Genomic DNA, 10,294 nt, shown 5'->3' on the forward strand with positions numbered 1-10,294 from the left:
CTTTCTTCACAAAACCCCACCTTCAGTATGATTGACCTTATATTGTACCAATAATTAAATAATTTATAGTAGGCGGGATTTCCTCCTTTACTTTAGCATTGCGGCCTCTGTTGAAGGGCACCTGTCTGAATTGGTTTGCACAAGGGGTCGTGTGTTAAAGGTAAGGCTTAACGTACTAATTTATATTCAGGTGTATGATTGTGCTAACTTATGATCAAATAATACAAAATTTCATCTCAACTGTTATTTTACGCAAGAGGCAATGCAATACGCCATAAAAATAAACCGTAAAGAAACTAGCTAGGAGCTAACCTAGCAAGCTATCGTCAGCTCGTATTAATGTGCTAGCTCCTGGCTAACATGATAGCTATTACTGAACAGCGAAAGTTAGTCTGTGTAAAATATCTGCTGCTATTAGGTTTCTCAGGATCAGTATTGATGAACTGAATAAACCGTTTCAGTATAAATGTTAATAATTAATCGTGGGAACTTCAAAGTGATTGAATCTGACTGAATGACATTAGCGTGCCAAGTTAGCTAACCTTCTCCTAAGTTGCACTCTTAAGTTGTGTAGTAACAGAATGGAAGGGCAATTATTTGTCCTTGTACCAAAAGTAATATAATATGTTTTCTTATTTTGGCAGCAGACAGCAATGTGCATTAGTACAGTGTATGATTTTAATAAATCTCACAGTTGAAATGTCTGCGTGATGCTAGAGGTTGAGTTTTAGAGTAAGCTACTTTAATTTCCAGTAAGTATTGCTACTGCTATTGTGTCTCATTTTTGTCTTTTAACTATTGACAGGCATGAATGGGGTGAAGTGAAAGTTGTCATGGATATGTCTTAGGGTTGGACTAGATCATCAAAGTTTTCATCAGTTAATTTTTTATAGATATTCCCTATTAAAGTTATTAATTTTAATTAATTCCTCTCATAGATGACTACTTGTATTTTCCGGTAAAATAGAATCTTTTCAATGGAATGCCATAGTAGTTTGGATTTCAAGGACAAAGACAACAGTATTTTAAATTATGTCATTGTAAAGTGCTCATGCATCTTTATTCTCCCTGTGGCAGGACCATCAACAACCCATCATGGGAGGACATGATGCAGGAAGCCAGCACCAGTTCACTGGACTTGCGAAGTACTTCAATGCATACACAATCACTGGAAGGAGGAATGTAAGTTGGGTGCATCAGTTCATTGCTGGGATTAAATTACCCACCACACCTATCCACCAGCTACATTTATAATAAATTGTAGTGTAAATGTGTTGTACATGTTGTTTGCCTTTTCTATTTCAGTGTGTCTTGGCCACATATGCTAGCCTATTAGCAATTGGTCTCTTCTTCAAATTGAAGCCTAAGAAAAAAGCTGTCACAGACAAGTAATTATGTAAGTATATGCACCTTATTTTGTTAGTTTCCAAATCTATTTACTGCATTAATCACAGTATTACCTACCTATATGGCTTTTGTCTCTTCACAGATGTCGCTTGGATCATCATTTCTAGCAGCTGGAGGTGGAGGAAGCAGCTGGTTATGCTTGTAACAGTGATTGTTTGGTTTCCTTGTGTTAAAAATAAAGAACATTTATGGCCAAAATACAGAAAACTTTTTTTTTTATTTACAGTGTAGACCAGTATAAAAGATTAGTATACAGAAATGTCAGCCATGTGTTGAGCGTTACTCATGGCAGTGAATTTAAAAAAAAAAAAAAGTCTTCAACAATGGCACTTCTTTCAGACAATGGGATATCTATTCAGCTTGCTTTTAGGACCTGTGCTGACACAACAGGAGAAACCTAAGTTTACATCTTTATTCACAGCTAGATGCTCACAGATGTGAACTGTTCATATAGTTGCTTTAATCCCACAACACCACAAACATCTTTGAGTTACTTGTGGAGCTCAGGGGACCTGAAAGTAGCTTAATTTCACATGCTCCTTTAGAAAATAATTTAACAGTCTCATGGATTATAAGCCCCTGCAGCCAGCAGCAGGTTCCTTCGGGTGAAGTGAAGGTGAATGACAGGTGTGGATTTGCTCATGTAGGTGCCTAGCAGAAGTTCCTGGGAGTTATCTTGTAGGTGAATGTGTCCTGTGGCGGCTGTGAAGTCATCAGTCTCTAAATCGTCAAATGCTTTCATTGAATCCCATAAGCGAACAGTGTTGTCCATGGAGCCTTAAAAAAAAAAAAAAACACAAGATTGAGCAATGTCTCTATATATATTTTCACCATTTGTACCGTCAGGCATGTCAACTATTTCACCAGTTTGTATGAAACTTGGAAGAAAAATGCATAGAAAAAGGAGGAACCCATTACATTTTGGAGCAAATCCATATATAAATGGCTGTATAAAAACTGTCAAAAGGATCATTACTAATGTGATATTTCATAGTTTAACTTGCAAAGACTTGCAGGAGGCATGTATTCTACAGAGTAGCCCTGTAAACAGTGCAAACAGTGTTTTACACATATACAAGACCATAGATTCTAACCCAGTTTGAAATATCAACTCACCTGAAGCCAGGATCTCGCCGTCCCTACTGAACCGCAGTGCATAGATTGTATCTGTGTGGCCTTTTAACTCTCCAATCATGAGGCCATGACCGATGTCCCACAGAAGAACTCTGCCATCAGTGGCTCCTGAGGCCAGAAACTTCCCATTAGGAGAGAAAGCCAGTGCATGTATGGGACCCTGAAAGACAAAGATTATTTGTTAGTTTGTCTCCATAAGCATTTCTGCCTGCTGTAGTCAACCACTTAAAGCAGTTTTCACTCTCATTCACAAATCATCATCCATTATAATCCTAATTAGTACCATCAATAACTGACGGACGGACAGACAGATTTGCAAAAATAGACTGTAACGTTGAAAATTGTATGCCGTGGATGGTAAATAAACCAATATATTATAAATAAGTATATGGTACATAGAAAGAATGGGAAGTCACAGAGTAAAAAAGTTCTGGAGATGACCTCTGACCTTGTGACCAGTGAAGATGCGGACACAGTTCCCAGTCAACACATCCCAAAGCCGGATCGTGCGGTCAGATGATCCTGTGGCCACATAATTAGAGTTTGGGTGGAAGCGTGTGCATGTGATATCAGCTAGGTGGCCAGCGAACATCCTCAGCGGCTGATAGTGATCTGTAGCCCAAAGACTGTTGGAGAAAACACAACCCACACTGCTAAAAGCCATCATGTGTTTACAGTGTCAGTTGATATAAATAAACACAGCAGTTACTTACCGGGCAACTCTGTCATGTCCCCCAGAGACAAAATAATAACCATGTGGAGAGAACTGAGTGTCCCACACGGGATAATTGTGCCCTTTGTAGCCCACCAGACATGTAAATGTTTGTAGGCTCCACAGTCGGACTGTGCCATCTTCAGAACTTGACAAAAGGTAGTTTCTAGAAGATAAGCATTAAATGAAAACCCTTTTATTATTTGTATTATAATGCAAACTAACTGCATTCACAAGCAAAGACATAAAGTGGTTAGGTGTCTTCAAGCCCCTGTTTTGTAAATAAAACATCAAAATTTTCAAAGATAATTATTTGTATTTTCATCACTCAGTGTGATATGGAAATGCATGATCTGAGGAAAATCTGCAGTGTATGATAGCACTGATTAATACTATGATGGTGATTTGGTATTTATAAAATGAGCAAATTAAATTAATCAGTCACCATCATCCATGGAAACGTCATTTAACAGTCAGAACTATTGAGGCTTTTTTCAATTCTGATTCAAACATGTTTATCTTTAAGTGGATGTACAATGACACATCAGAGTGCTGTACCTGTCGGGGCTGAAGCTGATGCCATACACTGGGCCACTGTGCCCATACAGGATCTTCGATTCACTAGCGGTCTTCTCATCCATGATCCTCTCCAGCACGTCATCTGACTCTTTGTCGATCAGATTCAAGTCTTGCATAGAAGATTGGAATAGAAAACAGGAGAATATATTTATTGGACAAGTTTGCACTAAAAACAGTCAGACATTGTTAGTTACTGCTATATGTTTTACCTGCTGCAGATTTGACCTTGCGGAGCTTTTTCGGCGTGACACACCACACCCGTACTGTGGAGTCAGCAAAGCCTCCAGCAATCAGGCTGGAGTCATCTGTTAAGTCCACTGCAGTCAGCCCCTGTGGAACAAAGAGAAAATACATAAAAGGACTGTTGGAGAAGGAGGAAATACAACTCTTGCTGTATGGTTTAAATTCATTACCTGGTATGCATTAAGAAAAGAGTAGAAGCAGATAGAAGGGAGTGTTTCAGGTCCCAGACGGATCCTTTTGGTGGCCTCCTTCATGTACATGATTTTATCCAGCTTATCTGAATCTTTTAGTTCAGGAAGTGGTATCCTGAATGACAGAAAACAATATCATAAACGAATGAAAATGTTTAAATGATCTTAATATTGGAGCGTTATAGCTTTTAACAGCCTGAACAATGGGTATGTCACCAGAAGAGGGTGTCAGACATCGACTGTATTGGTGAACGGGTATTAACTAGAGTTAAAACTTTTCATTCAGAAGCATTACATATGCACAGTTGGTTAATGACCAATTTCCCAAGCTAAAAGTGTAAAAGTGCATTAGCACCACAGTAAAATAAACCCAAAAAGATCAAATGTTATTGTTATTTATGTGTCAGAGTATCTTTTGCACCATTTTCATGCTGTGGGAAGAGTTAAAAACTAAAGCATTTTATGATGACATTACTATTTTAATGAAGATCAGTTATAACGGTGTACCTCAGAAAACTGAAAACAAAATGTTTTATTACAGATCTGTCCATTCAAATCTACAGTAAAACCTTTCTCATCTTTATTTATTTACTTTCACTGTAACGTCATGCTTCGGGAAAACAACCTTAAAACTAATTGAGACGTCATTTTTTTTTTTTTTTGTCAGACATCATTCTGCTTTTGTTTTCATTCCTGGGGTCAGTCTGCTTGAGGCAGTAGTACTGTATTAATGCTTCATGTATTCAGTTAAATACAATAACAATTTAAAACAATGGTTTTCTTGCTTTGTGTGATGGGTCGTAATACATGACAAATGAAATATAAGTTTATATATTCTGTTGTCTGATGTGAATCTTATTTTAAAAGTGACTCTCCCACAACTGTGAGGAGAACAGAGGGGTAATGCTGTGTGAATAAATACCTACCTAGTCTGTGAAGGTGCGTTGGGATCCTGTTTCTTGCTTTTGGATCCCATGCTGTCTTTTTTGGGTTTCTTCTTCTTGGGTTTACCCTCTTCATTCTCTGCTTCCTCATCTTCATCATCAAGCGGAAGCTCTATTTCTGGTTCCTTCAGCAATCCATAGTAAACCTACAGTAGATAGAGTGAAAAAAAGAAACAAAGATTTGTCATATGTCATGATTTTTATTAGACACATACTGTATGTCATTATCTGTGTATATGTGGATTAGTGTAAAAAGTCTACCTTCGACTTATTAGCATCTCTTTTGGCCTCTCCAGCCAAGCTTCCAGACATGGCATCAATTTGGCTTTTGCTGCGCGGCATGCCATCAAAGATGTCAATGTAAAGGTGTTCTTGTATGATGTTCCAGATCTGGTTGTTCTGACGTTCCTGCAGGTGCCTCTTCAGCAGCTGGTAAGAGTCACGTGAGATACGTAGGACAAACTTGCTGGTTCGGAAGTCCAGCAGAGTTTCATTACCTCTCATGTGCTCCTTCTTGGTCAAGCTGGACAAAACACGAAGGTCTTCTTCATAGTAACACTCTTGATCACCACTGAACCTAAGAGGAGTGATGAGTAATATGTTATCAAGCTGGGATTTGTTACCACCATAAAATAATTACACAAGATGTGAAGGGAACTTACTTTTCAAAGAAAGACTTGGCCTCATTTTCATGATTATTGTACACCAGTTCCAAATACATGTGGACAAAGAGTGGGTAGAAGACCTGGGACAGCTCTGCTCTGTGACAGTCCAAAACTGTTTCTATGAACCTCTTCAGGCCGCTGTAGTAAGTCTCATACAAAGCTGGGTCTCCTTGTTGACTATAAGCAGATAGGACCACATTGACATCTGGCTGATCTTCCCCTGAGGCTGTTAAATGAGAAACAATCAAAACCTTTAAAACACTACTATGTGAGTTTATCATTAGTTTAAAAACATAATTTCTTCTGATGTGGCTTGAAACTGTAATATGCATGACTCGCAAAAAATAGTTAAAAACACCTAAATTTCAGACACACTGAACTACAGATTAGTGTCAATGGACAATGAAATGAAAATAGCAGGTAACCGAACAGACATTAAAAACCTTTATTCCGGCGCAAAGGAAACCACTTGAACGCATCATGTCAAAACTCTGTAATAGTCCAAATGTTAATCAATGAAACTACGCGTCAGGACCAATTGTTGTCCGACGCCTAGTTAGTGTTCTGTTAATAGGAAACATAGAGAGTCACTAACCAGCACTCATTAACACCTAAAATCAACATTTTAGCCAGAAGATAGATCGTACTTTTCATTGGCGCCTGGACTCCGGCGGACGATGAGACGGTCACCCGGCTTAGGAGAGCGCTCGCATCCACTCCGACTCCGTCCACACCACCGGCAGAGCCACCGGAGCTGGCCCCGGAGGAGTCAGAGCCTTTCAGATCCAGTGAATCCTCCGGTAAACCCGCTTCACGACGCAAAATTTCGACAGACTCGGTGAGATTGTTCTTTTTGAGGAATTGTAACACAGCAAGTAGGGTCTGCTGTTCCTCCGTGGATCCTGACGAGGTCTTGGCATTTCCACCCGGCGCATTGGATCCGGGGGACGTAGAGAGCGGTCTCGCGTCGTTTGTATCATTATTTCCACAGCCATCGCTTGATGGTTCTGTTTTTATGTCTTTTTCTTCGCTTGCATCTACCAGGCCACCTTGTACGGCCGCCATTTTCAAAATGAAAACACCAAAAAAAGAAAACACGGACCAGGCAACATGAGCTGATCTGATTGGCTTTTACTGAAGCAGTGCCACCCCCTGGAGGACCAAAGTCCCACCCCCTTACACCGACCAATGAAAAATGGCCGTTTGTGACAGAGTGGAAAGAAAATCTGAAATAAATGTATAAATGCCACCTAATTATTAGTTATTAGTTATATTTTTCTCTGTTACGTGTTTACGCTGCAAAATGAATTAATACTAAGTCACTCAATCAAACTGCTTTTACTTAATTGAGTTGAAGGTAGTTTTAACATATATTAAGTTAAATTAAACATATGCCAGTAATTTGTTGACTGAATTTGACCTGATTTCAGCTGAAAAATCCAGTAATAAGAGTAGAGCTACACAAACTTCGTTTAATATTTTTGAAAACAATGTTGTTGATAAGTTTTTTTTTATTCCTTTAAATATGCATTAAATGATCTAAAATTAAGTAAGTCTGTTTAACTTAACTAAAAGTCTAAAATTTAACTAGACATTTTATAAATATAAAAATATTTAGGGCTGTAAATCTCACTGAATGTTTGAAATATGCAGTAAATCTACTTAACTATAGCTAATTATCTATGTGAGCACAGTTGAGCCACTTTTTAATTTATTTTTTAATTGTTTCAGAACTTTAAATCAATCACAATAATATTAAATAACAGATTTTGTTTTAAGTGACCAGTGTTTAATGTTGCGTATAATGTTTATTCCATGTATGTTTAATTCAGGTGTATAAGTACACCATGCACTAGTGTAACGTTTTTACCTGCTCCAGTTCCCTTCTGTCCATGTTGTACCTTGTTGTACCAGGTGGTGGCACTTTGGTCCCATACAACTCTTGTCCAGTTTCATAGAACCTCACCAGCTCTTTTGACAATGTACAGCTTTAGTTACACATAGAGAAAATAAATATTTTCATGTCAGATATAAACAGAGCCTGTATTTAAATCCTTGTCAGATCATTTGCTTTTTAAAGACAAATTTATGAATCATAACATTTAGTTGAAATTGGGTGATTTCCTTTTCCTCCATTTGAGAGATATACCAAGTCAATAGGTGCACCATCACTTTAAAACAAAGCAAAGGCCTTGGGCATTGTCAAGAAAGCACTGATCCCTATCATTGGCTCCACAGTTTTGCACTTGAAATGTTTTATTCACCATCACATGTAAAGCTGTACATTCAACTGGTAGAACATGCGCTGGGGAGACAGAGACTACATCCAAGTATCAGCAGTTTTCACTTTACATACTGCTGAGGCGGAATTTTTTAGCCCATGAAGTCGAATGCACCTTCTTCCCTCTGTGAGCTCTGTGAGTGTGAACCCCCCGTCAGAGACACACACACACAAATACTGCTGACTGTGTACTTTTTGGATATGCACTGCATTTATTTTCATTTCTATCCTTTCATTTCAACATAATTCAATCTCACAGAACCAGCTTGACTTGTGCGTGCAATTTCTCTATTATATTTAAAATCAATGAAAATCACAACTTAATAGTTTTTCTTTTGACTTTAGTCTGTAACAGTGAAGAAGCCATGTTCCACTCGATCAGACAGCAGTTTTCCACCAGGATGTTCAACTACATAAGCCAATATTTGCAACTGAATGAAATGAAACAAAAGTAAATATTTTAATCTTTAACCGGATCTTGACAAATCATGCATCACTTTTTCTTTTGAGTAATTTTAATGACACATGGTTTTTGCACCTTGATGTTCTCCTGTAGCTATCTGTTGTGTTTTGATTTTTATCTTTTCATTTCTATATAAATCTATGAATTAGTTCTCTAGTAGCTAGCAGCTTAACTGGTGCAGGTAATGTCTTCAGTTTTATTGAATGCCTTTGAAAATTTGGCTTGAAGTAATAAAATGATAATATAATATCAACTTTATTGTCTCATTGTGCATCTACAAAAACTGGATAAAGGTAAAACTGACCACTTTTACAAAATATAGTCCAAAAACAACTCATAGGATCATTTTGACCATTTTTCATACTAGCAGATTGTGCTACCTAGTGATGTTTCTTTTGTTAATAATGTTAGCTATACTATCACTGGGGCTAAACATTTTTACAACATTTTAAAGTGGGTTTTAAATGCAGTTAAATAATGCAGCACTGATTCAGTTACAAGTAACACTGAGCTCAACTGTGTCTAACGTAATAATTTACATTATCAATCTCTGTTTCAAAAACAATGAAGATCACAACTTCTTTAATTTTTACTTTAGTTTCTCATAGAGCTTTTTAAGTTTAAGATTTTTAAGTAAAGTACGATGATATGTATTTGCAGACAGTTTAGAGCCAGTTACTTTTCCCTCATGAGCTGGGCCAATAAATACTTGTTCCAGCCTGTTTGTGCTGATGTTACAGGAGTTTTAGCGCTGCAGGAGGTTTAATGTGCAGACTAAGGTCCATAAAGGTTATAAGGGGTGGATGAATAGAGATGCTCACAGCAGAAGCAGTAGGGTGTTGTATAACGATGCGGAGAGCGGCATTGCTCCTAATGGAGGAGAGATGTGGGGTGTGGCTTGTTCTGGTTTGTGTCTGAGATGTACATGCCCACCAGATGCTCAGGCCACGGTCAACAGTGCATGTCCAGAGCAGCTTTTACTATCTTATAATTAAGAAGTGAGCCTCAGCCTCCCTTCAGTATTAAAGAGTGAATAACAATATGAGGCTATGAGGTGTTTACACAATAGTACTAACACACGTGGATCACAGCTAATGTTTTACCGTCACAGAAAATGCATGATCATAGCTGAAGGTTACTGATTACCTATCCTACTGTGCTGTGCCAAATGACTGTGATCTATAATACTGTGCACTTGTATTACATAAAATATGTATCTGACTTTACATCTACAACCACTTCATATTACTGCACTGCTGTGCCTTTATCATAAAACATGATAATAAATAAATTCACTCTTTTCTGCTGTTGAGTTAACATTGTGTGGCAACTAAGCCACACTGACATTGATTTTTAATAAAAAATAACAAATTATATGCACCAACTTAGCAGATTAATGTAAAAAGGGGCTTAAATTCCTTTCTATAAGATGCTATGCAAAATCAAGGACATTTGCAGGAAGAAAAAAGGACTCGAGCTCATGAATATGATGAATTCAACACCACCTCAATCATGCTACATTATAGACTGGTGGCACCATATCTGGGTTCAGATGTTTAAGAAGGTACTGTTATTATATGAAATTATATAAAATTCAGGTTTAATTCAGTTGAATTTAAAGCTGTTCCATTAAGATTAGAATAGAAAGGCTGAGTAAAACGATGAGAGCGATGCT

General features: G+C 37.7%; 2 protein-coding genes across 2 annotated transcripts; one reads left to right on the plus strand and one right to left on the minus strand.

Moving 5' to 3' along the window:
• The first annotated feature begins 78 nt into the window (after positions 1–78).
• Positions 79–1,607, plus strand: atp5md (ATP synthase membrane subunit k). The gene is made up of 4 exons (XM_030145368.1): positions 79–160; positions 1,078–1,182; positions 1,306–1,396; positions 1,490–1,607. Exons 2-3 carry the CDS (start codon positions 1,096–1,098, stop codon positions 1,390–1,392), a joined length of 174 nt encoding a protein of 57 aa, XP_030001228.1. The 5' UTR covers positions 79–160; positions 1,078–1,095; the 3' UTR covers positions 1,393–1,396; positions 1,490–1,607.
• A 1-nt stretch (position 1,608) lies between these two features.
• taf5 (TAF5 RNA polymerase II, TATA box binding protein (TBP)-associated factor) lies at positions 1,609–6,942 on the minus strand. Its single transcript, XM_030145355.1, has 11 exons — positions 6,523–6,942; positions 5,873–6,101; positions 5,472–5,787; positions 5,193–5,356; positions 4,246–4,381; positions 4,042–4,162; positions 3,812–3,941; positions 3,255–3,419; positions 2,990–3,167; positions 2,524–2,701; positions 1,609–2,184 (listed from the first exon to the last, which is right to left on the minus strand). Exons 1-11 carry the CDS (start codon positions 6,938–6,940, stop codon positions 1,970–1,972), a joined length of 2,250 nt encoding a protein of 749 aa, XP_030001215.1. The 5' UTR covers positions 6,941–6,942; the 3' UTR covers positions 1,609–1,969.
• Positions 6,943–10,294: the final 3,352 nt, after the last annotated feature.

This window comes from Sphaeramia orbicularis, chromosome 1, assembly GCF_902148855.1.
Source record: "Sphaeramia orbicularis chromosome 1, fSphaOr1.1, whole genome shotgun sequence".
NCBI lineage: Eukaryota > Metazoa > Chordata > Actinopteri > Kurtiformes > Apogonidae > Sphaeramia > Sphaeramia orbicularis.